The sequence below is a fragment of the Drosophila rhopaloa genome, unplaced genomic scaffold, assembly GCF_018152115.1.
Source record: "Drosophila rhopaloa isolate 14029-0021.01 unplaced genomic scaffold, ASM1815211v1 contig_15, whole genome shotgun sequence".
Lineage (NCBI taxonomy): Eukaryota > Metazoa > Arthropoda > Insecta > Diptera > Drosophilidae > Drosophila > Drosophila rhopaloa.
The window spans coordinates 43,629-67,975 of record NW_025335028.1 but is presented as its reverse complement, the minus strand read 5'-3'; the positions used below and the strand labels follow the sequence as shown (position 1 = coordinate 67,975).

The 24,347-nt window shown below is 41.6% G+C and overlaps 8 protein-coding genes across 8 annotated transcripts; 5 read left to right on the top strand and 3 right to left on the bottom strand.

The window, feature by feature from the left end:
- The first annotated feature begins 1,284 nt into the window (after positions 1 to 1,284).
- On the top strand, positions 1,285 to 2,338 carry LOC123037151 (peroxiredoxin-6-like). Its single transcript, XM_044456653.1, has 4 exons — positions 1,285 to 1,480; positions 1,543 to 1,917; positions 1,988 to 2,063; positions 2,123 to 2,338. Exons 1-4 carry the CDS (start codon positions 1,398 to 1,400, stop codon positions 2,249 to 2,251), a joined length of 663 nt encoding a protein of 220 aa, XP_044312588.1. The 5' UTR covers positions 1,285 to 1,397; the 3' UTR covers positions 2,252 to 2,338.
- A 1,313-nt stretch (positions 2,339 to 3,651) lies between these two features.
- On the bottom strand, positions 3,652 to 4,370 carry LOC108044807 (HIG1 domain family member 1A, mitochondrial). The gene is made up of 2 exons (XM_017123951.2): positions 3,907 to 4,370; positions 3,652 to 3,848 (listed from the first exon to the last, which is right to left on the bottom strand). The coding sequence occupies exon 1, from the start codon at positions 4,280 to 4,282 to the stop codon at positions 3,980 to 3,982; it is 303 nt and encodes a 100-aa protein (XP_016979440.1). The 5' UTR covers positions 4,283 to 4,370; the 3' UTR covers positions 3,652 to 3,848; positions 3,907 to 3,979.
- A 505-nt stretch (positions 4,371 to 4,875) lies between these two features.
- LOC108044808 (peroxisomal membrane protein 11C) lies at positions 4,876 to 6,448 on the top strand. Its single transcript, XM_044456656.1, has 2 exons — positions 4,876 to 5,193; positions 5,347 to 6,448. Exon 2 carries the CDS (start codon positions 5,670 to 5,672, stop codon positions 6,312 to 6,314), a length of 645 nt encoding a protein of 214 aa, XP_044312591.1. The 5' UTR covers positions 4,876 to 5,193; positions 5,347 to 5,669; the 3' UTR covers positions 6,315 to 6,448.
- Positions 6,449 to 8,936: 2,488 nt separating this feature from the next.
- On the top strand, positions 8,937 to 9,918 carry LOC123037150 (peroxiredoxin-6-like). The gene is made up of 4 exons (XM_044456652.1): positions 8,937 to 9,111; positions 9,174 to 9,548; positions 9,620 to 9,695; positions 9,753 to 9,918. The coding sequence occupies exons 1-4, from the start codon at positions 9,029 to 9,031 to the stop codon at positions 9,879 to 9,881; spliced, it is 663 nt and encodes a 220-aa protein (XP_044312587.1). The 5' UTR covers positions 8,937 to 9,028; the 3' UTR covers positions 9,882 to 9,918.
- An 822-nt stretch (positions 9,919 to 10,740) lies between these two features.
- Positions 10,741 to 11,803, bottom strand: LOC123037149 (peroxiredoxin-6-like). Its single transcript, XM_044456651.1, has 4 exons — positions 11,616 to 11,803; positions 11,179 to 11,553; positions 11,033 to 11,108; positions 10,741 to 10,975 (listed from the first exon to the last, which is right to left on the bottom strand). Exons 1-4 carry the CDS (start codon positions 11,696 to 11,698, stop codon positions 10,847 to 10,849), a joined length of 663 nt encoding a protein of 220 aa, XP_044312586.1. The 5' UTR covers positions 11,699 to 11,803; the 3' UTR covers positions 10,741 to 10,846.
- A 267-nt stretch (positions 11,804 to 12,070) lies between these two features.
- On the top strand, positions 12,071 to 14,703 carry LOC123037152 (peroxisomal membrane protein 11C-like). Its single transcript, XM_044456655.1, has 2 exons — positions 12,071 to 13,413; positions 13,565 to 14,703. The coding sequence occupies exon 2, from the start codon at positions 13,891 to 13,893 to the stop codon at positions 14,533 to 14,535; it is 645 nt and encodes a 214-aa protein (XP_044312590.1). The 5' UTR covers positions 12,071 to 13,413; positions 13,565 to 13,890; the 3' UTR covers positions 14,536 to 14,703.
- A 5,168-nt stretch (positions 14,704 to 19,871) lies between these two features.
- Positions 19,872 to 20,847, top strand: LOC108037677 (peroxiredoxin-6-like). The gene is made up of 4 exons (XM_044456650.1): positions 19,872 to 19,979; positions 20,042 to 20,416; positions 20,488 to 20,563; positions 20,622 to 20,847. The coding sequence occupies exons 1-4, from the start codon at positions 19,897 to 19,899 to the stop codon at positions 20,748 to 20,750; spliced, it is 663 nt and encodes a 220-aa protein (XP_044312585.1). The 5' UTR covers positions 19,872 to 19,896; the 3' UTR covers positions 20,751 to 20,847.
- Positions 20,848 to 22,660: 1,813 nt separating this feature from the next.
- Positions 22,661 to 23,733, bottom strand: LOC108044810 (peroxiredoxin-6-like). Its single transcript, XM_017123953.2, has 4 exons — positions 23,544 to 23,733; positions 23,107 to 23,481; positions 22,961 to 23,036; positions 22,661 to 22,901 (listed from the first exon to the last, which is right to left on the bottom strand). Exons 1-4 carry the CDS (start codon positions 23,624 to 23,626, stop codon positions 22,773 to 22,775), a joined length of 663 nt encoding a protein of 220 aa, XP_016979442.2. The 5' UTR covers positions 23,627 to 23,733; the 3' UTR covers positions 22,661 to 22,772.
- Between the last annotated feature and the right edge of the window lie 614 nt (positions 23,734 to 24,347).

Sequence of the window (24,347 nt, the reverse complement as noted above, 5' to 3'; positions counted from 1 at the left end):
CTGCCGATCAGACCCGGTTCGCTCTAGGTTTTATAATCTCTCTCTCTACTGTTGCTGACATTCCCCTTTTCTCTTCTACACACTTTATCACTCACTTGCGCGTGGCCTCTCACTCTCCCCCGCACAAACACAATCTTGCAACCCGCTTGCCCACAGATTCGAATTTGTTGTTTACAAACAACCAAGGAAACGATAAGCGACGAGAAATGGAAAATTACCACAGAATGTGTATAATGGAATCAAATGGTTTTGCGTCTTAAATAACAGTTTATAACTAACGATTTTCACCGAATGCCTAGACTGTACTTTTGGTACTGTAGGGTACTGGCATTGTAAGAATAATTATTTATAGCTGCACTAGTGACAATATCGGCTTGAATTTCTCCTTTGAATGACCTTCTCACAACTAGCACATTGCATATGGCACATCACAGGTTTATATCTGTTGCTACAAATCAATTATTAATTTGCGTTCCTTTTCTGCGGACTGTCTTCGTGCTTCTGAGCTAGCACTCTACCCATCCGATTTCCCAAACCCACTTGATCCATCTATGTGAGCCACTGAGAGGAATTCTGCACTGGTGTGCGAATTCCCGATGGACCCACGCACACAAACTCACGAATTCCCTCGCTCTTCTCTCTTAGTTGGAGGCTCGTTTTGTGTACATGAACAGGAGAGTTTCCCGATCTATGGTAGTGTGCTGGTTTTACTGGCATTCACAAATACCACCGCAGTGTTCGCCGCTCTCTTGCGCTCACTGTTCAGCTATCGGTGTGCTTATACTTTTGCTTGTGTTGCTGATTCCACACTGAAAACTAACACCAGTGAATAAATAAATGTTCTCTGGTTCTCTGTTTATGTTTGGCGGGTTGAACAGGAGAAGTATCAGCTGGAAAGTGATCAGCTCTTAAAGCACTTGTTTGGAGGACAACTCCTGAACGGATTGCCATTTCTAGACCAATTTTAACAGATTTAAAGCTAAACCAATAAACAGAACTGTACTTTTCTATGAGATACTTCTAGAAGCATTTCATCACAAAGTCCATAGTGGGGCGAGGCCTTAATCGGGTTTTATATAGGCACTCAACGAGTCTCAAACAAATATAGAGACCTTGCACGAGGTCTCCTCTTTGCCCCTTCTTACCCCCTTTCGCCAAACATCTGCTGCTTAGCATTCCGCTACACTACCTACAATATATAAGCATGCTCGATAAGGCAGCGCTCTTTCTCCGTCTCTATCGCTCTCACAGGTCGAATCGATCCAGCTGGGTATAAAAGCCAGCCAGCTCTCGCAGTCAGTATTCAGTAAGCAACAAGTTAGCAAGCTAGAAACAGCTACCAGCTAAGCAGCCAAACAGTTTTATCAACGTGTTAAATAAACCTACAAAATATCAAGATGCGTTTGGGACAGACCGTACCTAACTTCCAGGCCGACACCACCAAGGGGCCCATCAGCTTCCACGAGTGGCAGGGCAACTCGTAAGTGCCATCCAGACCACTTTCTCCGGTCGATGCTCATCCAATCCTCCCCTATTCCACAGGTGGGTTGTACTCTTCTCCCACCCCGCCGACTTCACCCCCGTGTGCACCACCGAACTAGGCCGCATTGCGGTGCACCAGCCGGAGTTCGCCAAGCGGAACACCAAGTGCCTGGCGCACTCCGTGGACGCCCTCAACTCGCACGTGGACTGGGTGAACGACATCAAGAGCTACTGCCTGGACATTCCCGGCGACTTCCCCTACCCGATCATCGCTGACCCCACTCGGGACCTGGCCGTCAGCCTGGGCATGCTCGACGAGGAGCAGAAGAAGGACCCCGAGGTGGGCAAGACCATCCGGGCGCTGTTCATCATCAGTCCGGACCACAAGGTGCGCCTCTCCATGTTCTACCCCATGTCCACGGGCCGCAACGTTGAGTGAGTACCTCTTTACGGTTATGGGTAATGATGAACTTAACTGACTAACTGACGGCTATGCAACCTTTAGTGAGATCCTGAGGACCATCGACTCTCTGCAGCTGACTGATCGCCTCAAGGTTGTGGCCACTCCAGCCAACTGGACAGTGAGTATTTCTGCTTATTAAATCAAGGTAGCTCCTTACTAATTGTGATTTTTCCGTAGCCTGGCACCAAGGTCATGATTCTGCCCACTGTCACCGATGAGGAGGCCCACAAACTCTTCCCCAAGGGATTCGACAAGGTCTCCATGCCCTCTGGAGTGAACTACGTGCGCACCACTGAGAACTATTAGAGACCTGAAACTATTTCCTTTTTTAACTTCCTTCCCGTTTTTCCCTTGTGCCATATTTTAGTAGATAATAAAAAAATGTTAAACAAATTAAATAAGTTTTCTGTTGGATTGAATTATAACCTTTAAGACACAGTAAAAATCTTTTCTCCAGCGCGCGGAATTTCAAACATTCAAATTAAATTAAACCAGTAAAGCTTGAGTTGTAGAATTTGGAAAAGTTATAAAGACAAGGTCATAAGATTCAGAACTTTAAAACCTCTTGGTTGTCAAAGTGTTCACCGTTACAATTTAATGGGGCACAATCACTGTTAGTTATGTAAAAAACATTTATTAAACAAGAAGCAATGCGAAGCTTATTTACCTTTTCAGCTAAAAACAAATGAAATGATTTATTAAACGAATATTAACGATTTGTATTACAATTTTTGGGCGCTCCTACGGCAGCCTAATGATATAGTCCTTTGATGTTGATAAAAAAAATTAATTTTGGAAATCGTAAAAATCTTCAATTATCTACAGATTTTCCTATTAATTTTCGGATTTTTTATGTCGGTATGTAAACATTGAATATCTTTGAGAAAAACCAACTGATTTCTATGAGTAATGTAGTTTTAATCAGTTTGGTTCCTTTCAATTGTTCTGGAATAGTTTTTGAAAACATCATCATTTAAGTGCCCACCCTTGCTAGCAATTAAAAAAATAAAGTATTGTCAGATAGTGACTTTTAAACTCGATATTTTTTTCGATATGTACGTTGAGTTAATACAACGGAACGACTGTTTTCGATGTAAAGTGCCACTATTTGAGCGTGTTGTTTCGGTGTAAAGCGATCCATGGCAAAAATTGTCCTGAATTGACGTTTTCAAAACATATATGATGCAATAAATCGGTTGGTAAATGTGAAAGTTATTCAGAGTTTACATACCGCCACAAAAGATGGAGCAACCTTGTAGTCGTCCGATTTTTAAAAAATTCAAATCGAATTTTTGGAAATATAACTAATTTATATTTAGGAGAGTTCATGTTTTGAAACCACGAAGTTACGATTTTTTTTCTTTTGTTTTAATTCTTCCTATGGCAGTTATAGAATTTTCGTATATTTCAAGTAATTTTCTATATCTATATATTCCGGAGGTGTAGAAAAATGTTGATTCAATTATTTTACAAAGTAACAGTCTAGTATTTTCGTTCAATAATAGTAAGATAATTGAAAAAGTTGAAACAAAACGTTAATATTTAAGTATTTTAATTAGCGGGAAATAAAAACTCAACAATAGGACCAAATTGTAAGTGGAAACTGTAGTTTATATTGTCATACTTTTACCTCATATAAGAAACCAACTTTCTTAATTACCTTATCTGAAATTACAAATATAACATCGTTGAAAAATGCATTGAGGTAGGTTCTTTGGTAAAAAAATCTTTATTGTGACACATACATACATAAATAAGGAGAATGAAATGAAATGCGATGATAGAATCAGCTGGTTAATACTGCTCGGCGGTGCGCCTGTAGTTTACTCCAATTTGCAGACTTTTCTAAACTGTAGGCCTTTTACGCTTTTCATCTGAGACGGCAACATCATAATATTTGGGGCTAGGCAATTGGAAAAACATACTTATTTCGGATTCTAACAGAGTTTATTTATACTTACAGACCACTTGGAGGCCACTACCTGAAGGTCAGTTGTTTGGATGCACCTTTTTGTTCGGGCTGTATTCCCGTATTTAATCGACTGGTTTTGAATTGTTCTTTGGCTCTTCGTGGAGCAGATACTCCTTGGCCATGGTGTAGGCCAATCCGGCGGTCAAACATCCGACTACGGTTCCCTGGGCGGCCACACGGAGCTGCATTAGGAAGACGCTGGTGCTCATCGTTCCGCGGTTCCGATATTTGTAGGCCCCAACTAGACCGGCGGCCACGAACCCGGCGATGCCCACGAGCATAAAGGGAGATTCCTTGACCTTTCTGGACAACTTGTTGGCCTGGGCGACATCTTCGTCGGTTTCAAAGAGGGAATTGGAACTCATTTTGAACGCAGGTGAATCAATTTTTACTTGGATTATGTTTTGCTGTTGTTAGTTCGCTCACTTGTTGCTAACTGAATACCGAATGGAAGCGATCGCTGGCTTTTATACCCAGCTGGTTGTAGGCGATCAGTAAGAGCGATAGAGACAGCCACCGGCCGCTAATCGCTCTTTGTATACTCAAACGTACATATGTATGTATTTATGTACATATGTAGCCGTTCGTGCAAGGCGTCGATATTTGTAATGCCCCCACTCTATGTATTAAGATGGCCTCGTGAAAATCTGGACTTTGTGATGAAATTCTAATAATCCTCTTAATAATAACAGTTTTTCTTTATTTGTTTGTTTTATTTTTTATTTAGAAAAGGAAAATTCTAAAAAGCCATGTTTAGCTGTTCTTTTCAGGAGTTGTCCCCCAAATCAGCTGATCCAACAGCTGATTGCACTCTGGAGAGCACTAATAATACATTAGTGTTGGTGATCAATGTGAAATCACCAACACAAGCAAAAGTGTAAGCACACTGATATGTGTACAGTGAGCGCGAGAGAGCGGCGTACAGTGTGGTGGTATTTGTGAACGCTTTCCAAATACACACACTACCATAGATTGCCGGACTCTCCCGTTCACGTACAGAAAACGAGCCTCCAATTGGGAGACAAGAGAGAGTAAATTCGTTAGGCTGTGTGAGTGGGTCTATCGGGAAATCGCACACCAGTGCAGATTTATTCTCAATGTATCACACAAATGGATTGAGTGGGCTTGGGAAATCGGATGGGTAAAGTGTTTGCTCAGAAGACAGCAAACAGTTCAATGGAATGGAATCCAACTTGAAATCAGATCACAATAATGGAATATCACATCATAATTATGGATATGAATACGCAATGTGCACTGTGCCATCTCTGAAAAGGTTATTTGAAAGAGAATTATTGACAAACAAGTGTTTACTATACAGTCTATGAATTCGGTGAAAAATCTTCGAGCTCATCACAAAATGAGATTCAATGAAACAAAATATCACTTTATTATACACATTTTGTGGAAATTTTCCATTGTTTTCTAGGTTGTTTGTGAAAAACAAAGTGGAATTCATGGTCGAGGGGGAAGGAAGATTGAGTTGGTGCAAGTGAGAACGAGAGGGAGAGAAGCCATGTGCCAGTAAATAGGTAGTGAAACAGAGAGAGGGGAAGTGAAAAGATTGGGAAATAAGAGCGAACCGGGTAAGATCAGTGATACGGCAACCAGAACTCAATGCAATCGACTATTCAAAAGCCCGCGCACTGTTATCGATATCGGTGGAGCATGTGGGCTATATAATGCGCTGCCGCCGCTGCATTTCCATTTAACGTTCAACCTCACACATAGCATTTTAAAGCTTCTTCTATTATGGGAATGTTTACAAGCCAGATCTGTGGTCTTATCGATTCCTACGGCGGTCGAGATGTCCTGATGGAGGCGCTGTGCCAAAGTGCCAAGTTGGTGGCAGGATACCAAGCCAAGCGGAACCCAGACCTGGCCCAAAGGTGCGCCACCGTTAGCTCGAAAATCTCGGCAGCCAGGTCCACTCTGCGGCTGATCGACGACCTGCCCGTTATCCAGTACACCCTGGAGTACGGCTTGGGCGACGATGAGCCGGATCGTATAACGGCCGTACTGGGAGTGATGTCCAACGCGGTGGACGTGCTCTTCTATCCCATCGAAACTATCTGCTGGCTGGCCGAGCATAAGGTTCTGGATGTGAGAAACAAGGCTGTCTGGAGCTATGTCAGCTCCATATTCAGTGTGCTCTCTGCGTATCTGAGCCTTGTAAGGACATTGCGGACTTTTTCCCAAAATCAGGACAAGCTGAACCGCCAGGATGCGGTGTCCCTCGCTCGCATCTCTCTCGATCTTGTCCACGCCGTCAGCATTCTGCCTAGGGGTTACCTGTGGAGCGGCAAGCTGTCAACCCTCCAGTTGGGAGCCATTGGAACACTCTCAGCGGGACTGGGAATCTACCAGATCTTGGCCAGCAGAAAACTGAACCACTAGATGTGCCCACTAATGTACTCGGAATCGTAAAGTAGAATAAAGAAGAATTTAAAAACAGTCGACTACGTACTTTTTGGTACGCTAATTTGGCTGGAGTATTTTTATACCGCCCTTATAAGAAATTGTTTAGTTATTAATTGTTAGTAAATATAAAAATTGAAAAATTAGAGTCGTTTAATTTATGTTATTCTTTTAACCCAAAACTATTGTTCAATTTTGGATATACATATTTAATATTAACAAGAAAGAAAAGCTAACTTCGGGCGGAGCCGAAGTTGAAATACCCTTGCAGAATATTCTTCAAATTATATTCTCCAAAATTATTCATATGATGCATTCTTAATACTCAAAAAAAGTCCCCAACTTCCTAACTTTAAAAACACCAAAGTTATGGCATTTCCGATCAATCAGTTATATGGCGGCTATAGGATATAGTCGTCTGATGCTTATGAAATTCGGTAGGTCGGATTTATTGGCCAAAAATAAAACCCATAGAAAATCCCAACTTCCTAACTTTACAAACACAAAAGTTATGGCTTTTCCGATCGTTCAGTTATATGGCAGCTATATGATATAGTCGCCCGATCCGGCTCGTTCCGACTTATATACTGCCGACTCATATACTGAAAGACAACTTTTGGGAAAGTTTCAAGCAGATAGCTTTAAAACTGAGGGACTAGTTTGCGTAGAAACGGACGGACGGACGGACAGACGGACGGACAGACGGACATGGCTAGATCGACTCTCCTGGTGATGCTGATCAAGAATATATGTACTTTATAGGGTCGGAAATGTCTCCTTCACTGCGTTGCAAACTTTTGACTGAAATTATAATACCCTCTGCAAGGGTATAAAAAGATCAAATATCCTGGTGATGAAAAAACTGTTGCATACTTTATAGCGATCAATTGTACAGAATGTTAATATATGAAATTTTAAGGCTACTATGTATGCATAAAATTTCTTTCTCGTTAATTACGCTAGGTTAAGTTCAGAAGGCACTGAACAGATTCCAGTGAATAAAATATTATTTAAAATTAAAAAAAAAAAAAAAAAAATATATGAAAGAAGAAAACTAAAATTGTTACTCTGAGGGGTATAATTTGTTTATGCTGTAGTAATAGTATTTCTTCATTTTAAATCTGTTTCTGGGACTTTGATTGACTCTAATTTTACGAGAAATTAAAATTTTTGTAAAAGATATAAAATAATTAAGAATCAAACAGCCGATAGATGTTATATTGTTATGGTTATATTTAGTTTATCGATATTGTGGACTGCCGATCAGACCCGGTTCGCTCTAGGTTTTATAATCTCTCTCTCTATCTGTTGCTGACATTCCCCTTTTCTCTTCTACACACTTTATCACTCACTTGCGCGTGGCCTCTCACTTTCCCCCGCACAAACACAATCTTGCAACCCGCTTGCCCACAGATTCGAATTTGTTGTTTACAAACAACCAAGGAAACGATAAGCGACGAGAAATGGAATATTACCACAGAATGTGTATAATGGAATCAAGTGGTTTTGCGTCTTAAATAACAGTTTCTAACTAACGATTTTCACCGAATGCCTAGACTGTACTTTTGGTACTGTAGGGTAACTGGCATTGTAAGAATTATTATTATTATTTGTTTATAGCTGCACTAGTGACAATATCGGCTTGAATTCTCCTTTGAATGACCTTCTCACAACTAGCACATTGCAAATTGCATATTGCACATCACAGGTTTATATCTGTTGCTACAAATCAATTATTAATTTGGGTTCCTTTTCTGCGGACTGTCTTCGTGCTTCTGAGCTAGCACTCTACCCATCTGATTTCCCAAACCCACTTGATCCATCTATGTGAGCCACTGAGAGGAATTCTGCACTGGTGTGCTAATTCCCGACGGGTCCACGCACACAAACTCACGAATTTCCTCGCTCTTCTCTCTCAGTTGGAGGCTCGTTTTGTGTACATGAACAGGAGAGCTTCCCGATCTATGGTAGTGTGCTAGTTTTACAGGCATTCACAAATACCACCGCAGTGTTCGCCGCTCTCTTGCTCTCCCCGGCCAGCTATCGGTGTGCTTATACTTTAGCTTGTGTTGCTGTTTCCACACCGATCACTAACACCAGTGAATAAATAAATGCTATCTGGTTCTCTGTTTATGTTTGGAGTTGAACAGGAGAAGTATCAGTTGAGAACTGATCGGCTTCTTTGGAGGATAAACCCGGTAGGGATTCACATTTCTAGGCCAATTTAAACAGATTTAAAGCGAAGCCAAAAAGCAGAACTGTACTTTTCTATGAAGAAGAATTTCATAGAAATACTTCTAGAAGAATTTCGTCACAAAGTCCATAGTGGGCCGAGGCCTTAATCAGGTTTTGTATAGGCACGCAAACAGTCCCAAACAAATGTGGAGACCTTGACGAGGTCTCCTCCTCCCCCCTTCCAAACCCCTTTCTCCAATCAACATAAACTACTGCTCAGAATTTGTATTAGTCTATACTGCGTACTAGTATACTATATATGAACACGCGCGATAAGGCAGCGCCCGTTCACCGTCTCTATCGCTCCTACAGATCGAATCGATCCAGCTGGGTATAAAAGCCAGCCAGCTCTGGGAGTCAGTATTCAGTAAGCAACCAGTTAGCAAGCTAGAAACAGCTACCAGCTAAGCAGTCAAACAGTTTTATCAACGTGTTAAATAAACCTACAAAATATCAAGATGCGTTTGGGACAGACCGTACCTAACTTCCAGGCCGACACCACCAAGGGGCCCATCAGCTTCCACGAGTGGCAGGGCAACTCGTAAGTGCCATCCAGACCACTTTCTCCGGTCGATGCTCATCCAATCCTCCCCTATTCCACAGGTGGGTTGTGCTCTTCTCCCACCCCGCCGACTTCACCCCCGTGTGCACCACCGAACTAGGCCGAATTGCGGTGCACCAGCCGGAGTTCGCCAAGCGGAACACCAAGTGCCTGGCGCACTCCGTGGACGCCCTCAACTCGCACGTGGACTGGGTGAACGACATCAAGAGCTACTGCCTAGACATTCCCGGCGACTTCCCCTACCCGATCATCGCTGACCCCACTCGGGACCTGGCCGTCAGCCTGGGCATGCTCGACGAGGAGCAGAAGAAGGACCCCGAGGTGGGCAAGACCATCCGGGCGCTGTTCATCATCAGTCCGGACCACAAGGTGCGCCTCTCCATGTTCTACCCCATGTCCACGGGCCGCAACGTTGAGTGAGTACCTCTTTACGGTTATGGGTAATGATGATCTTAACTGACTAACTGACGATCCTGCAATCTTTCAGTGAGATCCTGAGGACGATCGACTCCCTGCAGCTGACTGATCGCCTCAAGGTTGTGGCCACTCCAGCCAACTGGACAGTGAGTATCTGCTTATTAAATCAAGGTAGCTCCTTACTAATTGTGATTTTTCTGTAGCCTGGCACCAAGGTCATGATCCTACCCACTGTCACCGATGAGGAGGCCCAAAAACTTTTTCCCAAGGGATTCGATAAGGTATCCATGCCATCTGGAGTGAACTACGTGCGCACTACTGAGAACTATTAGACACCTTATTTTAATTTGTAATTTTTTTTTTCTTCCGATGTGCCATGTAGTTAATTACTATTTAATAAAGATTACTTTTACAAAACAACAACCTCAATACATTCCTTAATTAGCTTACATTAATATCTACGTCAAATCAGTTTGGTAACGCGTTTTCGAGCTTGTGCCACGGTCCTATTCAGTATTCATATTTCATTGCTATAAAATATTCGTCTGTATAAAATCACAAGAAAGAAATTTAGAGTTGTACCAAAACAAACAATAATCTTTTGATTACTCCAGCTAAATAATTTATTAAACCATACCTGCTATTAACAAAACTAAACAAGAAAGGTAAATTTTGGCTTGCAGAGGGTATTATAATTTTGGTCAGAAGTTTGTAACAAGGTTATAACAAATGTAGTTACAACTTTTTATGTCTTCAATATTTTTCTAAATGATTAAAATTATTTCCGTGAGGTAATGACTTTTTTCCATCCGTTTTTCTTACTATATTTAGTTCAGAAATATAACTGTAATGCAATTTAATTCAATTTTATAGTTTAATTAACAATATAATTTTATATCAAATAGATTTAAGAAGCCTCCACAATAAGGCATTTATGCAAACTTGCCATCTGTACAGACTTATTTTCCTTCACTTCCTTAAATGAATAACAATTCAAAAACAAAAAAACCAGGAAATAAAAAAACGCTTAATTTCCGCCTCCCCTTTAAAAAATGCATCTCTGATTAACAGGGAACCAGTTATAATTATGATTTAGAAAAACCAAATAATTAATTAATATTCATTATTTAACTAATTAATTAACTATATATAGCTACAATAACCTTCGTTAAGCATAAAATGCAATCAGGCTTTAGTAAAAATTATCTTTATTGTATAATAAAATGTTGTACTTTATGGAACGATTGTAATGAGAGTGCGGAGAAAACAAGTTAATTAAATAAATAATATCAGCCATCTAATAGTTCTCAGTGGTCCGCACGTAGTTCACTCCAGAGGGCATGGAGACCTTGTCGAATCCCTTGGGGAAGAGTTTGTGGGCCTCCTCATCGGTGACAGTGGGCAGAATCATGACCTTGGTGCCGGGCTACAGAAAAATCACAATTAGTAAGGAGCTACCTTGATTTAATAAGCAGATACTCACTGTCCAGTTGGCTGGAGTGGCCACAACCTTGAGGCGATCAGTCAGCTGCAGGGAGTCGATGGTCCTCAGGATCTCACTAAAGGTTGCATAGCCGTCAGTTAGTCAGTTAAGTTCATCATTACCCATAACCGTAAAGAGGTACTCACTCAACGTTGCGGCCCGTGGACATGGGGTAGAACATGGAGAGGCGCACCTTGTGGTCCGGACTGATGATGAACAGCGCCCGGATGGTCTTGCCCACCTCGGGGTCCTTCTTCTGCTCCTCGTCGAGCATGCCCAGGCTGACGGCCAGGTCCCGAGTGGGGTCAGCGATGATCGGGTAGGGGAAGTCGCCGGGAATGTCCAGGCAGTAGCTCTTGATGTCGTTCACCCAGTCCACGTGCGAGTTGAGGGCGTCCACGGAGTGCGCCAGGCACTTGGTGTTCCGCTTGGCGAACTCCGGCTGGTGCACCGCAATGCGGCCTAGTTCGGTGGTGCACACGGGGGTGAAGTCGGCGGGGTGGGAGAAGAGCACAACCCACCTGTGGAATAGGGGAGGATTGGATGAGCATCGACCGGAGAAAGTGGTCTGGATGGCACTTACGAGTTGCCCTGCCACTCGTGGAAGCTGATGGGCCCCTTGGTGGTGTCGGCCTGGAAGTTAGGTACGGTCTGTCCCAAACGCATCTTGATATTTTGTAGGTTTATTTAACACTTTGATAAAACTGTTTGTCTGCTTAGCTGGTAGCTGTTTCTAGCTTGCTAACTTGTTGCTTACTGAATACTGACTGCGAGAGCTGGCTGGCTTTTATAACCAGCTGGATCGATTCGACCTGTGAGAGCGATAGAGACGGAGAAAGAGCGCTGCTTTATCGAGCATGCTTATACATACATATATTGTATGTACATAGGTAGTGTAGTGGAATGCTAAACAGCAGATGTATGGCGAAAGGGGGTAAGAAGTGCAAAGAGGAGACCTCGTGCAAGGTCTCTATATTTGTTTGAGACTCGTTGAGTGCCTATATAAAACCCGATTAAGGCCTCGCCTTAAGTGCTTCTAGAAGTACCTCATAGAAAAGTACAGTTCTGTTTATTGGTTTAGCTTTAATTCTTTTAAAATTGGCTTAGAAATGGGAATCCGATCAGGTGTTGTCCTCCAAACAAATGCTTTAACAGCTGATCACTTTGTAGCTGATACTTCTCCGGTTCAACCGTCGCCAAACATAAACAGAGAACCAGAGAACATTTAATCATTCACTGGTGTTAGTGATCAGTGTGGAAACACCAACACAAGGTAAAGTATAAGCACACTGATAGCTGGACGGGGAGAGCAAGAGAGCGGCGAACTGCGGTGGTATTTGTGAATGCCAGTAAAACCAGCACACTACCATTGCTCGGGAAACTCTCCTGTTCATGTACACAAAACGAGCCTCCAACTAAGAGAGAAGAGCGAGTGAATTCTTGAGATTGTGTGGGTGGGTCTATCGGAAATTCGCACACCGGTGCAGATTCCTCTCAGTGGCTCACATAGATGGATCAAGTGGGTACGGGAAGTCGGATGGCTAGAGTGCTAGCTCAAAAGCACGAAGACATTTCACAGGAATGGAAGCCATCGTGGAATAAGGATCAGCCTAATGGAATATCTGATCATAATATTGGATAAGAAGTGGTGGTGTTGATAGTAAAGGTTATTTAAAGCCTAAACCGTCGCTAATGCTTTCAATTACATTTAATATGCAGTTGTACAATGTTTTTCAAGTGCTTAGATTCAATAGAAAAATCTTAGTTAGATTCAAAGTTACTCCCAAGACGCAACAAATTTCGTTATATTATTTTTTTGTGGTAATTTTCCATTTCTTATTATCAGTGTTGTTTATTTTTTAAACAAATGGATTTTGTAGTCAAGAGGATCGCTGATGGAATCTGTGCGGGGAAGAGTGGGAGGCAGAGGCCATGTGCAGGTAGTCTTGGAGAGTGAGAAAGAGAAAAGGATGTATCAGGAGAAAACAAAGAGCGAAGGGTGTAAGCACACTGATGTGTGTACAGTGAGCGCGAGAGAGCGGCGTACAGTGTGGTGGTATTTGTGAAAGCTACCAAAATACAAACACTACCATAGATTGCCGGACGTACAGAAAACGAGCCGCCAATTGGGAGAGAAGAGATTCGTTAGGCTGTGTGAGTGGGTCTATCGGGAAATAGCACACCAGTGCAGATTTATTCTCAATGTATCACACAAATGGATTGAGTGGGCTTGGGAAATCGGATGGGTAAAGTGTTTGTTCAGAAGGCAGAAAACAGTTCAATGGAATGGAATCCAACTTGAAATCAGATCACAATAATGGAATATCACATCATAATTATGGATATGAATACGCAATGTGCACTGTGCCATCTCTGAAAAGGTTATTTTAAAGAGAATTATTGACAAACAAGTGTTTACTATACAGTCCATGAATTCGGTGAAAAATCTTCGAGCTTATTACAAAATGAGATTCAATGAAACAAAATATCACTGTTATACACATTTTGTGGTAATTTTCCATTGTTTTCTAGGTTGTTTGTGAAAAACGAAGTGGAATTCATGGTCGAACGGGAAAGAAGATTGAGTTGGTGCAAGTGAGAACGAGAGGGAGAGAAGCCATGTGCCAGTAAATAGGTAGTGAAACAGAGAGAGGGGAAGTGAAAAGATTGGGAAATAAGAGCGAACCGGGTAAGATCCGCGATACCGCAACCAGAACTCAATGCAATCGACTATTTAAAAGTCCGCGCACTGCTATCGATATCGGTGGAGCATGTGGGCTATATAATGCGCTGCCGCCGCTGCATTTCCATTTAATGTTCAACCTCACACATAGCATTTTAAAGCTTCTTAAGCTATTATGGGAAAGTTTACAAGCCAGATCTGTGGCCTCATCGATTCCTACGGCGGTCGAGATGTCCTGATGGAGGCGCTGTGCCAAAGTGCCAAGTTGGTGGCAGGATACCAAGCCAAGCGGAACCCAGACCTGGCCCAAAGGTGCGCCACCGTTAGCTCGAAAATCTCGGCAGCCAGGTCCACTCTGCGGCTGATCGACGACCTGCCCGTTATCCAGTACACCCTGGAGTACGGCTTGGGCGACGATGAGCCGGATCGTATAACGGCCGTACTGGGAGTGATGTCCAACGCGGTGGACGTGCTCTTCTATCCCATCGAAACTATCTGCTGGCTGGCCGAGCATAAGGTTCTGGATGTGAGAAACAAGGCTGTCTGGAGCTATGTCCGCTCAATATTCAGTGTGCTCTCTGCGTATCTGAGCCTTGTAAGGACATTGCGGACTTTTTCCCAAAATCAGGACAAGCTGAACCGCCAGGATGCGGTGTCCCTCGCTCGCATCTCCCTCGATCTTATCCACGCCGTCAGCATTCTGCCTAGGGGTTACCTGTGGGGCGGCAAGCTGTCAACCCTCCAGTTGGGAGCCATTGGAACACTCTCAGCGGGACTGGGAATCTACCAGATCTTGGCCAGCAGAAAACTGAACCACTAGATGTGCCCACCAATGTGCTCGGAATCGTAAAGTAGAATAAAGTAGAATTTAAAAACAGTGGTCTACGTACTTTTTGGTACGCTAATTTGTCTGGAGTATTTTTATACCGCCCTTATTAAAATTGTTTAGTTATCAATTGTTAGTAAATAAAAAAATTGAAAAATTAGAGTCGTTTAATTTATGTTATTCTTTTAACCCAAAACTATTGTTCTATTTTGGATATACATATTTAATATTAAAAATATCAAATATCATGTTGATGAGAAAACTGTTGCATACTTTATAGCGATCAGTTGTACAGAATCCCTAAAGATTATAAAATGAAAGACCGATTTTTAAGGGGATACGGCCACAGCCCAAACCGTAAGAGCAAGAGCAGCCAAATTTTTTCACAGTATTCCATTGGGGGCGTAGGCGCCCACTAAGATCCGATATGTCCCCCCAGTGGCCCCAAACAGCTCCAACATCCATTATTCTGAGCAAAAAAAAGTTGATGTATTTAAGCTTAACTTCTAAACTGGTTGGAATTTCGATATTTGGTTTTTTCCGAATTTTAGGTTTTGAAAAGGCCTAATTAGAAATCTAAAAGAAATTTTGATATCCCCCATAATTTGGGGGCTACATTTAAAATTAACTTTTCGATTTAAAAAATCTAAACCGCTGCTCCGATCAAGATGATTTTTCGCTCAATAGTTATTCTATGGCCCAAATGCTTAAGTTTAATTTTTCAAGTTTTTAACATTTTTTTAAGTATTTTTAACGAATTTATTTAGATTTTCTAAGTCATTGCGTTGTATTTTGCGGGAGCCTGTCGAGAGAACGAAACCCAGAAGCCAAGAGAGCGACGGCCGAGAGAGCAACAGCCAAGAAAACTGATGAGGGGGAGGGGTAGTGCTGTAGGGAAAGGGGATGGGAAAGAGGCAATTTAAGTTAAATTTGTTTTGGATTTTAAAAACTTAAACTGCTGCTCCGATCAATAGGATTTTCGATCAATAGTCAGTCCTGTGGATCAAATGCATAGGTTTTATTTTTCATTTTGTAGCAGAAGTAAGAGCCTTATTTAATTTCCACCATGGAAGAAAATAGAAAATTACTACAAATTCTGTAAGCAAAGCCAAAATGTTTGCAAGTTAAATATTAATCTTAAGATTCGAACTTTTGACCAAATACGTATGTACATATGTATATTTGGATATGTTTTGATTTGCTTATATGTACAATACATGTACATACATACAATGTGTGTGTATGTTTCTATTCGAAAGTAGATAATGTGCTTAAATACAAATAAAATGATTTATTATACCCGTTTATCGATCAAATGTGGAATCTGAAAATAATACGTTACTTTGCTGTTTTTGTATTGGATGCCAATCTTTTACTGTGTGTACAAAGGTTTTCGTTTCATTCAAAACAAGAAATTTGAAAACAACAAATTCCAATTTACAAACAAGTATACATATTTGTGCGCAAATAAAAATTGCATTGATAACATTGTAACTGATAAAAAGTATACTAGCTCACGACTTTTACTTGGATCACTTTCATTTATTATATAGCTCTGCCAGTATCCTTCTGATTCTCTCTCTTGAAGGATCTTCTACAAAGGTTGTTAACACAAAGGTTTTCAAAAAAAGGGGCAAATAAGAAATAAGAAAGTCCTGACAACCCTAACTCCAAACTAATATTAAGTCGTATACAATACAAAAAGCGTTGGGGCTGAGATGGGTGAAATATTTTTTTTGGATGCACCTGGAGGGACAGGTAAAACCTTCTTGACAAATTTATTGTTGGCAAAAGTTCGAAGTTAAAAAAAAATAGCCCTAGCTGTAGCATCTTCCGGTATAGCTGCTACACTGCTCAATGGAGGTCGAACTGCTCATTCTACATTTAAACTTCCTTTGGATTTAGTTAATTTAGAAACACCTCATTGCTCTATTTCAAAGCAATGTAATATGGCTGCGGTGTTTAAAGATTGTAAGTTAATTGTTTGGGATGAGTGCACAATGTCACATAAAGGTGGGCTTGAAGCCATAAATAGAACCCTGCAAGATATTAATGAGTACTATGTTGATGGGTGGTATTACAGTCCTGCTAGCTGTTGTGCCAAGAGGTACAAGAGCTGACGAAATAAAGGCCTGTTTAAAATCTTCATTTTTATGGCCACAGATAAACAAACTAGCGCTCACGAAAAATATGCGAGTGCACTTAAAAGGAGACAGTTCTGCAGGAATTTTTGCCGAAACTCTTTTAAAAATTGGGAATGGCGTCCATCCAACAGCTGATGGAAAAATAGTTATAACATCACGCTTAGGAAATGTAGTCAAAAACGTTCAAGACCTTACATCCAAAATATTTCCAACATATCATGTAAAAGCTTAGATTGGCTATCTGAGCGCGCCATTTTGATAACGAAAAATGAAAGAGCAACCACTATTAATAATTTATTGCAAAACTCATTTGATGGTTTAGAAGTCTCCTATAAATCGGTCGACTCTGTTCCTGATGCCGATAATGCTGTTCATTACCCTGTTGAATTTTTAAATTCCTTGAATCCTCCAGGAATTCCTCAGCATAATCTGTCTCTTAGGATTGGAGCACCCGTAATGTTATTGCGAAATTTAAGTCCCCCAAAGTTATGCAATGGGACACGATTGCAGATAAAAGGTCTTCATAAGAATGTAATCGAAGCAACAGTATTTACGGGGTGCGCGAAGGGGGAAACAGTGTTTATACCCAGGATCCCATTAATACCATCCAGTCTGCCGTTTCAGTTTAAAAGGCTACAATTCCCTCTAAAAGTTTGCTTTGCAATAACTATAAATAAATCGCAGGGGCAGAGTTTGAAGCTGGCTGGACTAGATCTTAGAGAAGATTGCTTCTCTCACGGACAATTTTATGTCGCATGCTCTAGAGTTAGCTCTGCCAGTAGCCTTATTATTCTCTCTCCTGAAGGATCTTCTAAAAATTTTGTTTACACAGAGGTTTTAAAGTAATCATATTAATTAACATTATTAAACCTAGAAAGTTTCAGTGGAATAGGTTTAATTGAAGATACCACATTAAAAAAACCAGCCAATTTCTCTACCTCAGGGGTGGTGTGGAATTGGGAAAGTCTTGACAACCGTACTCAAAACTAATTTTAAGCGAACGAAGTCGCGCCGGGTACAGCTAGTATTAATATATGATAGAAGAAAACTAAAATTATTACTCTGAGGGGTATAATTTGTTTATGCTGTAGTAATAGTATTTCTTCATTTTTAATCTGTTTCTGGGACTTTAATTGACTCAAATTTTACGAGAAATTAAAATTTTTGTAAAAGATATGATAAAACAAGAGAGAACGCTATAGTCGGGTGCCCCGACTATCAGATACCCGTTACTCAGGTAAAGGGAGTGCGAGGGAGATGGAGATAGAAACTTTGATCACGCATAACTTTTTAACGAAAGGTCCGATTTGAAAAATTTTTTCTACATTTCGATAGGTATTGATAAAGACAATAAAACTGCATTTTTACTTTTCCGTAATATTTAAATTTTTAAAATCGTATATAAGCGATTGTGGGCGACAGAGGGGGCGTGGCACCATTTTGAAACAAACTTGCACTGCGTAGGAACTCCTAGAATCTGCATGCAAAATGCCAATCTTCTAGCTTTTATAGTTTCCGAGATCTCAGCGTTCATACGGACAGACAGACGGACAGACAGACGGACAGACGGACATGGCTATATCGACTCGGCTAGTGACCCTGATCAAGAATATATATACTTTATAGGGTCGGAAACGCTTCCTTCTAGCTGTTACATACTTTTGCACGAATACAATATACCCTTTTACTCTACGAGTAACGGGTATAAAAATTAAACAACCGATAGATGGCTTTCAAATGTTCAATTATGGTTATATTCAGTTTATCGATATTGTGGACTGCCGATCAGACCCGGTTCGCTCTAGTTTTTATAATCTCTCTCTCTCTTTATCTGTTGCTCTCATTCCCCTTTTCTCTTCGACACACTTTATCACTCACTTGCGCGTGGCCTCTCACTTTACCCCGCACAAACACAAACTTGCAACCCGCTTGCCCACAGATTCGAATTTGTTGTTTACAAACAACCAAGGAAACGATAAGCGTCGAGAAGTGGAAAATTACCACAGAATGTGTATAATGGAATCAAATGGTTTTGCGTCTTAAATTTCAGCTTGTAACTAACGATTTTCACCGAATGCCTAGACTGTACTTTTGGTACTGTAGGGTAACTGGCATTGTGAGAATTATTATAATTATTTGTTTATAGCTGCACTAGTGACAATATCGGCTTGAATTCTCCTTTAAATGACCTTCTCACAACTAGCACATTGCATATTGCACATCACAGGTTTATATCTGTTGCTACAAAGCAATTATTAATTATGCTGATCTTATCCCAATTTGGGTTCCTTTTCTCCGGACTGTCTTCGTGCTTCTGAGCTAGCACTCTACCCATCCGATTTCCCAAACCCACTTGATCCATCTATGTGAGCCACTGAGAGGAATTCTGCACTGGTGTGCGATTTCCCGATGGACCCACGCACACAAACTCACGAATTCCCTCGCTCTTCTCTCTTAGTTGGAGGCTCGTTTTGTGTACATGAACAGGAGAGTTTCCCGATCTATGGTAGTGTGCTGGTTTTACTGGCATTCACAAATACCACCGCAGTGTTCGCCGCTCTCTTGCTCTCCCCGTCCAGCTATCGGTGTGCTTATACTTTAGCTTGTGTTGCTGTTTCCACACCGATCACTAACACCAGTGAATAAATAAATGCTCTCTGGTTCTCTGTTTATGTTTGGAGCCAGTTGAACAGGAGAAGTATCAGTTGAGAAGTGATCGGCTGTTAAAGCCCTTCTTTGGAGGACAAACCCGGTAGGGATTCACATTTCTAGGCCAATTTAAACAGATTTAAAGCGAAGCCAAAAAGCAGAACTGTACTTTTCTATGAAGTACATACTTCTAGAAGAATTTCGTCACAAAGTCCATAGTGGGCCGAGGCCTTAATCAGGTTTTGTATAGGCACGCAAACAGTCCCAAACAAATGTGGAGACCTTGACGTGGTCTCCTCCTCCCCCCTTCCAAACCCCTTTCTTCAATCAACATAAACTACTGCTCAGAATTTGTATTAGTCTATACTGCGTACTAGTATACTATATATGAACACGCGCGATAAGGCAGCGCCCGTTCACCGTTTTTATCGCTCCTACAGATCGAATCGATCCAGCTGGGTATAAAAGCCAGCCAGCTCTGGGAGTCAGTATTCAGTAAGCAACCAGTTAGCAAGCTAGAAACAGCTACCAGCTAAGCAGACAAAACCTACAAAATATCAAGATGCGTTTGGGACAGACCGTACCTAACTTCCAGGCCGACACCACCAAGGGGCCCATCAGCTTCCACGAGTGGCAGGGCAACTCGTAAGTACCATCCAGACCACTTTCTCCGGTCGATGCTCATCCAATCCTCCCCTGTTCCACAGGTGGGTTGTGCTCTTCTCCCACCCCGCCGACTTCACCCCCGTGTGCACCACCGAACTAGGCCGCATTGCGGTGCACCAGCCGGAGTTCGCCAAGCGGAACACCAAGTGCCTGGCGCACTCCGTGGACGCCCTCAACTCGCACGTGGACTGGGTGAACGACATCAAGAGCTACTGCCTGGACATTCCCGGCGACTTCCCCTACCCGATCATCGCTGACCCCACTCGGGACCTGGCCGTCAGCCTGGGCATGCTCGACGAGGAGCAGAAGAAGGACCCCGAGGTGGGCAAGACCATCCGGGCGCTGTTCATCATCAGTCCGGACCACAAGGTGCGCCTCTCCATGTTCTACCCCATGTCCACGGGCCGCAACGTTGAGTGAGTACCTCTTTACGGTTATGGGTAATGATGATCTTAACTGACTAACTGACGATCCTGCAATCTTTCAGTGAGATCCTGAGGACCATCGACTCCCTGCAGCTGACTGATCGCCTCAAGGTTGTGGCTACTCCAGCCAACTGGACTGTGAGTATTCTGCTTATGAATTCTTAGTTATTCCCCTCTAATTGTGATTTTTCTGTAGCCTGGCACCAAGGTCATGATCCTACCCACTGTCACCGATGAGGAGGCCCAAAAACTTTTCCCCAAGGGATTCGACAAGGTATCCATGCCCTCTGGAGTAAACTACGTGCGCACCACTGAGAACTATTAGACACCTGAAACTTATTTTCATTTGTAATTTTTTTTTTCTTCCGATGTGCCATATAGTTAATTACTATTTAATAAAGATTACTTTTACAAAACAACAACCTCAATACATTCCTTAATTAGCTTACATTAATATCTACGTCAAATCAGTTTGGTAACGCGTTTTCGAGCTTGTACCACGGTCCTATTCAGTACTCATATTTCATTGCTATAAAATATTCGTCTGTATAAAATCACAAGAAAAAAATTTAGAGTTGTACCAAAACAAACAATAATCTTTTGATTACTCCAGCTAAATAATTTATTAAACCATACCTGCTATTAACAAAACTAAACAAGAAAGGTAAATTTTGGCTTGCAGAGGGTATTATAATTTTGGTCAGAAGTTTGTAACGCAGTGAAGGAGACGTCTCCGACCCCATAAAGTATATATATTCTTGATAAGGATCAATAGGGGAGTCGATATAGCCAGGTCCGTCTGTTTCAATACCGTTTGCGAGCTCACAGTCGTCCCAAAACATGTGAACGCAGATCAAGTTTGAAAACCGCTCCGATCGGATGTCTATATCCCATAGCTCCTATAGGAACAATCGGATATAACTTGCAAGAATGGAAGATATTTCGCGCAGTGTAAAAGCTATTGACATGAATCTTTCCAAATCGTATTTTTTTATGCATGCCTTGCCGATCGGACGTCTATATATTATAGCTTCCGTGGGAAAAATAGTTAAATGCTGCGAAAATATACATTTTTTTCTATTTTTATATGACATTTTTGCAGTATAAAAGCTATTGACATGAAACTGTGCAAATCTAGTTTATTTATGTATATTCCTTATTTCTTTCGCTACTTTTTCAATTATAGCAATTTCGGCAAAGTCTTCAACGGTATTAAAACTTCGGCTTGCCGAAGTTAGCTTGCGTCCTCGTTATTTACAAAAATGAAATATTCTAAATTTCGATGCTTAAAAACAATAAAGCTAAGTCGATTTTTCAATAAATTTTTCAATCATTCCTATAGTAGCTATATGATATAGTCCGATTTTTATAAAAGTAAAACCGTAGTTCTAAAGTTATTAAAAAATACTATATCTTGGAGTATATGGATTTATTTAAGAAACAATGAAGCTATAATTGTATTTTCATTTTTCCCCGATTGTTCCTATGGAAGCTATATGATGTAGAAGGCCGATCCGGCCCATTCTGACTTATATACTACATGCAATAGAAAGTATAATAGCTTGAAACGGTCCGGCAGACAGAGAGAAGGACATGGCTAGATCGACTCGCCTGGTGATGCTGATGAAGAATTTATATACTTTATAGGGACGGAAATGTCCTTCACTGCGTTGCATACTTTTGGCTGAAATTATAATACCCTTTGCAAGGTTATAACAAATGTAGTTACAACTTTTTATGTCTTCAATATTTTTCTAAATGATTAAAATTATTTCCGTGAGGTAATGACTTTTTTCCATCCGTTTTTCTTACTATAATTAGTTCAGAAATATAACTATAATGCAATTTAATTCAATTTTATAGTTTAATTAACAATATAATTTTATATCAAATAGATTTAAGAAGCCTCCACAATAAGGCATTTATGCAAACTTGCCATCTGTACAGACTTATTTTCCTTCATCTCCCCATTTACTATATTTCTCATCAGTTTATAGTAAGTCATAACGAAAACGCCGACATATTAAACTTCCTTAAATGAATAACAATTCAAAAACAAAAAAACCAGGAAATAAAAAAACGCTTAATTTCCGCCTCCCCTAATGCATCTCTGATTAACAGGGAACCAGTTATAATTATGATTTAGAAAAACCAAATTATTAATTAATATTCATTATTTAACTAATTAATTAACTATATATAGCTACAATAACCTTCGTTAAGCATAAAGTGCAATGAGGCTTTAGTAAAAATTATCTTTATTGTATAATAAAATGTTGTACTTTATGGAACGATCGTAATGAGAGTGCGGAGAAAACAAGTTAATTAAATAAATAATATCAGCCATCTAATAGTTATCAGTGGTCCGCACGTAGTTCACTCCAGAGGGCATGGAGACCTTGTCGAATCCCTTGGGGAAGAGTTTGTGGGCCTCCTCATCGGTGACAGTGGGCAGAATCATGACCTTGGTGCCGGGCTACAGAAAAATCACAATTAGTAAGGAGCTACCTTGATTTAATAAGAAGAAATACTCACTGTCCAGTTGGCTGGAGTGGCCACAACCTTGAGGCGATCAGTCAGCTGCAGGGAGTCGATGGTCCTCAGGATCTCACTAAAGGTTGCATAGCCGTCAGTTAGTCAGTTAAGTTCATCATTACCCATAACCGTAAAGAGGTACTCACTCAACGTTGCGGCCCGTGGACATGGGGTAGAACATGGAAAGGCGCACCTTGTGGTCCGGACTGATGATGAACAGCGCCCGGATGGTCTTGCCCACCTCGGGGTCCTTCTTCTGCTCCTCGTCGAGCATGCCCAGGCTGACGGCCAGGTCCCGAGTGGGGTCAGCGATGATCGGGTAGGGGAAGTCGCCGGGAATGTCCAGGCAGTAGCTCTTGATGTCGTTCACCCAGTCCACGTGCGAGTTGAGGGCGTCCACGGAGTGCGCCAGGCACTTGGTGTTCCGCTTGGCGAACTCCGGCTGGTGCACCGCAATTCGGCCTAGTTCGGTGGTGCACACGGGGGTGAAGTCGGCGGGGTGGGAGAAGAGCACAACCCACCTGTGGAATAGGGGAGGATTGGATGAGCATCGACCGGAGAAAGTGGTCTGGATGGCACTTACGAGTTGCCCTGCCACTCGTGGAAGCTGATGGGCCCTTTGGTGGAGTCGGCCTGGAAGTTAGGTACGGTCTGTCCCAAACGCATCTTTATATTTTGTGGGTTTATTTAACACTTTGATAAAACTGTTTGTCTGCTTAGCTGGTAGCTGTTTCTAGCTTGCTAACTGGTTGCTTACTGAATACTGACTCCGAGAGCTGGCTGGCTTTTATACCCAGCTGGATCGATTCGACCTGTGAGAGCGATAGAGACGGAGAAAGAGCGCTGCCTTATCGAGCATGCTTATATATTGTAGGTAGTGTAGCGGAATGCTAAGCAGCAGATGTATGGCGAAAGGGGGTAAGAAGGGGCAAAGAGGAGACCTCGTGCAAGGTCTCTATATTTGTTTGAGACTCGTTGAGTGCCTATATAAAACCCGATTAAGGCCTCGCCCCACTATGGACTTTGTGAGGAAATGCTTCTAGAAGTACCTCATAGAAAAGTACAGTTCTGTTTATTGGTTTAGCTTTAAATCTTTTAAAATTGGCTTAGAAATGGGAATCCGATCAGGTGTTGTCCTCCAAACAAATGCTTTAACAGCTGATATCTTTCTAGCTGATACTTCTCCGGTTCAACCGGCGCCAAACATAAACAGAGAACCAGAGAACATTTAATTATTCACTGGTGTTGGTGATCAGTGTGGAAACACCAACACAAGCTAAAGTATAGGCACACCGACATCTGAGCAGGGAGCGCAAGAGAGAACCAAACACTATGGTGGTATTTGTGAATGCCTGTAAAACTCGCACACTACCATAGATCGGGAAAC

What these genes read in the sequence shown, in the direction of transcription:
- LOC123037151 (XM_044456653.1), top strand. Translation starts at nt 1,398, where the DNA reads ATGCGTTTGGGACAGACCGTACCTAACTTCCAGGCCGACACCACCAAG. An exon ending in CACGAGTGGCAGGGCAACTC is followed by an intron (nt 1,481 to 1,542) that starts GTAAGTGCCATC and finishes CCTATTCCACAG; the next exon opens with GTGGGTTGTACTCTTCTCCC. An exon ending in TCCACGGGCCGCAACGTTGA is followed by an intron (nt 1,918 to 1,987) that starts GTGAGTACCTCT and finishes TGCAACCTTTAG; the next exon opens with TGAGATCCTGAGGACCATCG.
- LOC108044807 (XM_017123951.2), bottom strand. Translation starts at nt 4,282, where the DNA reads ATGAGTTCCAATTCCCTCTTTGAAACCGACGAAGATGTCGCCCAGGCC.
- LOC108044808 (XM_044456656.1), top strand. Translation starts at nt 5,670, where the DNA reads ATGGGAATGTTTACAAGCCAGATCTGTGGTCTTATCGATTCCTACGGC.
- LOC123037150 (XM_044456652.1), top strand. Translation starts at nt 9,029, where the DNA reads ATGCGTTTGGGACAGACCGTACCTAACTTCCAGGCCGACACCACCAAG. An exon ending in TCCACGGGCCGCAACGTTGA is followed by an intron (nt 9,549 to 9,619) that starts GTGAGTACCTCT and finishes GCAATCTTTCAG; the next exon opens with TGAGATCCTGAGGACGATCG. An exon ending in CCACTCCAGCCAACTGGACA is followed by an intron (nt 9,696 to 9,752) that starts GTGAGTATCTGC and finishes ATTTTTCTGTAG; the next exon opens with CCTGGCACCAAGGTCATGAT.
- LOC123037149 (XM_044456651.1), bottom strand. Translation starts at nt 11,698, where the DNA reads ATGCGTTTGGGACAGACCGTACCTAACTTCCAGGCCGACACCACCAAG. An exon ending in CACGAGTGGCAGGGCAACTC is followed by an intron (nt 11,554 to 11,615) that starts GTAAGTGCCATC and finishes CCTATTCCACAG; the next exon opens with GTGGGTTGTGCTCTTCTCCC. An exon ending in TCCACGGGCCGCAACGTTGA is followed by an intron (nt 11,109 to 11,178) that starts GTGAGTACCTCT and finishes TGCAACCTTTAG; the next exon opens with TGAGATCCTGAGGACCATCG.
- LOC123037152 (XM_044456655.1), top strand. Translation starts at nt 13,891, where the DNA reads ATGGGAAAGTTTACAAGCCAGATCTGTGGCCTCATCGATTCCTACGGC.
- LOC108037677 (XM_044456650.1), top strand. Translation starts at nt 19,897, where the DNA reads ATGCGTTTGGGACAGACCGTACCTAACTTCCAGGCCGACACCACCAAG. An exon ending in CACGAGTGGCAGGGCAACTC is followed by an intron (nt 19,980 to 20,041) that starts GTAAGTACCATC and finishes CCTGTTCCACAG; the next exon opens with GTGGGTTGTGCTCTTCTCCC. An exon ending in CTACTCCAGCCAACTGGACT is followed by an intron (nt 20,564 to 20,621) that starts GTGAGTATTCTG and finishes ATTTTTCTGTAG; the next exon opens with CCTGGCACCAAGGTCATGAT.
- LOC108044810 (XM_017123953.2), bottom strand. Translation starts at nt 23,626, where the DNA reads ATGCGTTTGGGACAGACCGTACCTAACTTCCAGGCCGACTCCACCAAA. An exon ending in CACGAGTGGCAGGGCAACTC is followed by an intron (nt 23,482 to 23,543) that starts GTAAGTGCCATC and finishes CCTATTCCACAG; the next exon opens with GTGGGTTGTGCTCTTCTCCC. An exon ending in TCCACGGGCCGCAACGTTGA is followed by an intron (nt 23,037 to 23,106) that starts GTGAGTACCTCT and finishes TGCAACCTTTAG; the next exon opens with TGAGATCCTGAGGACCATCG.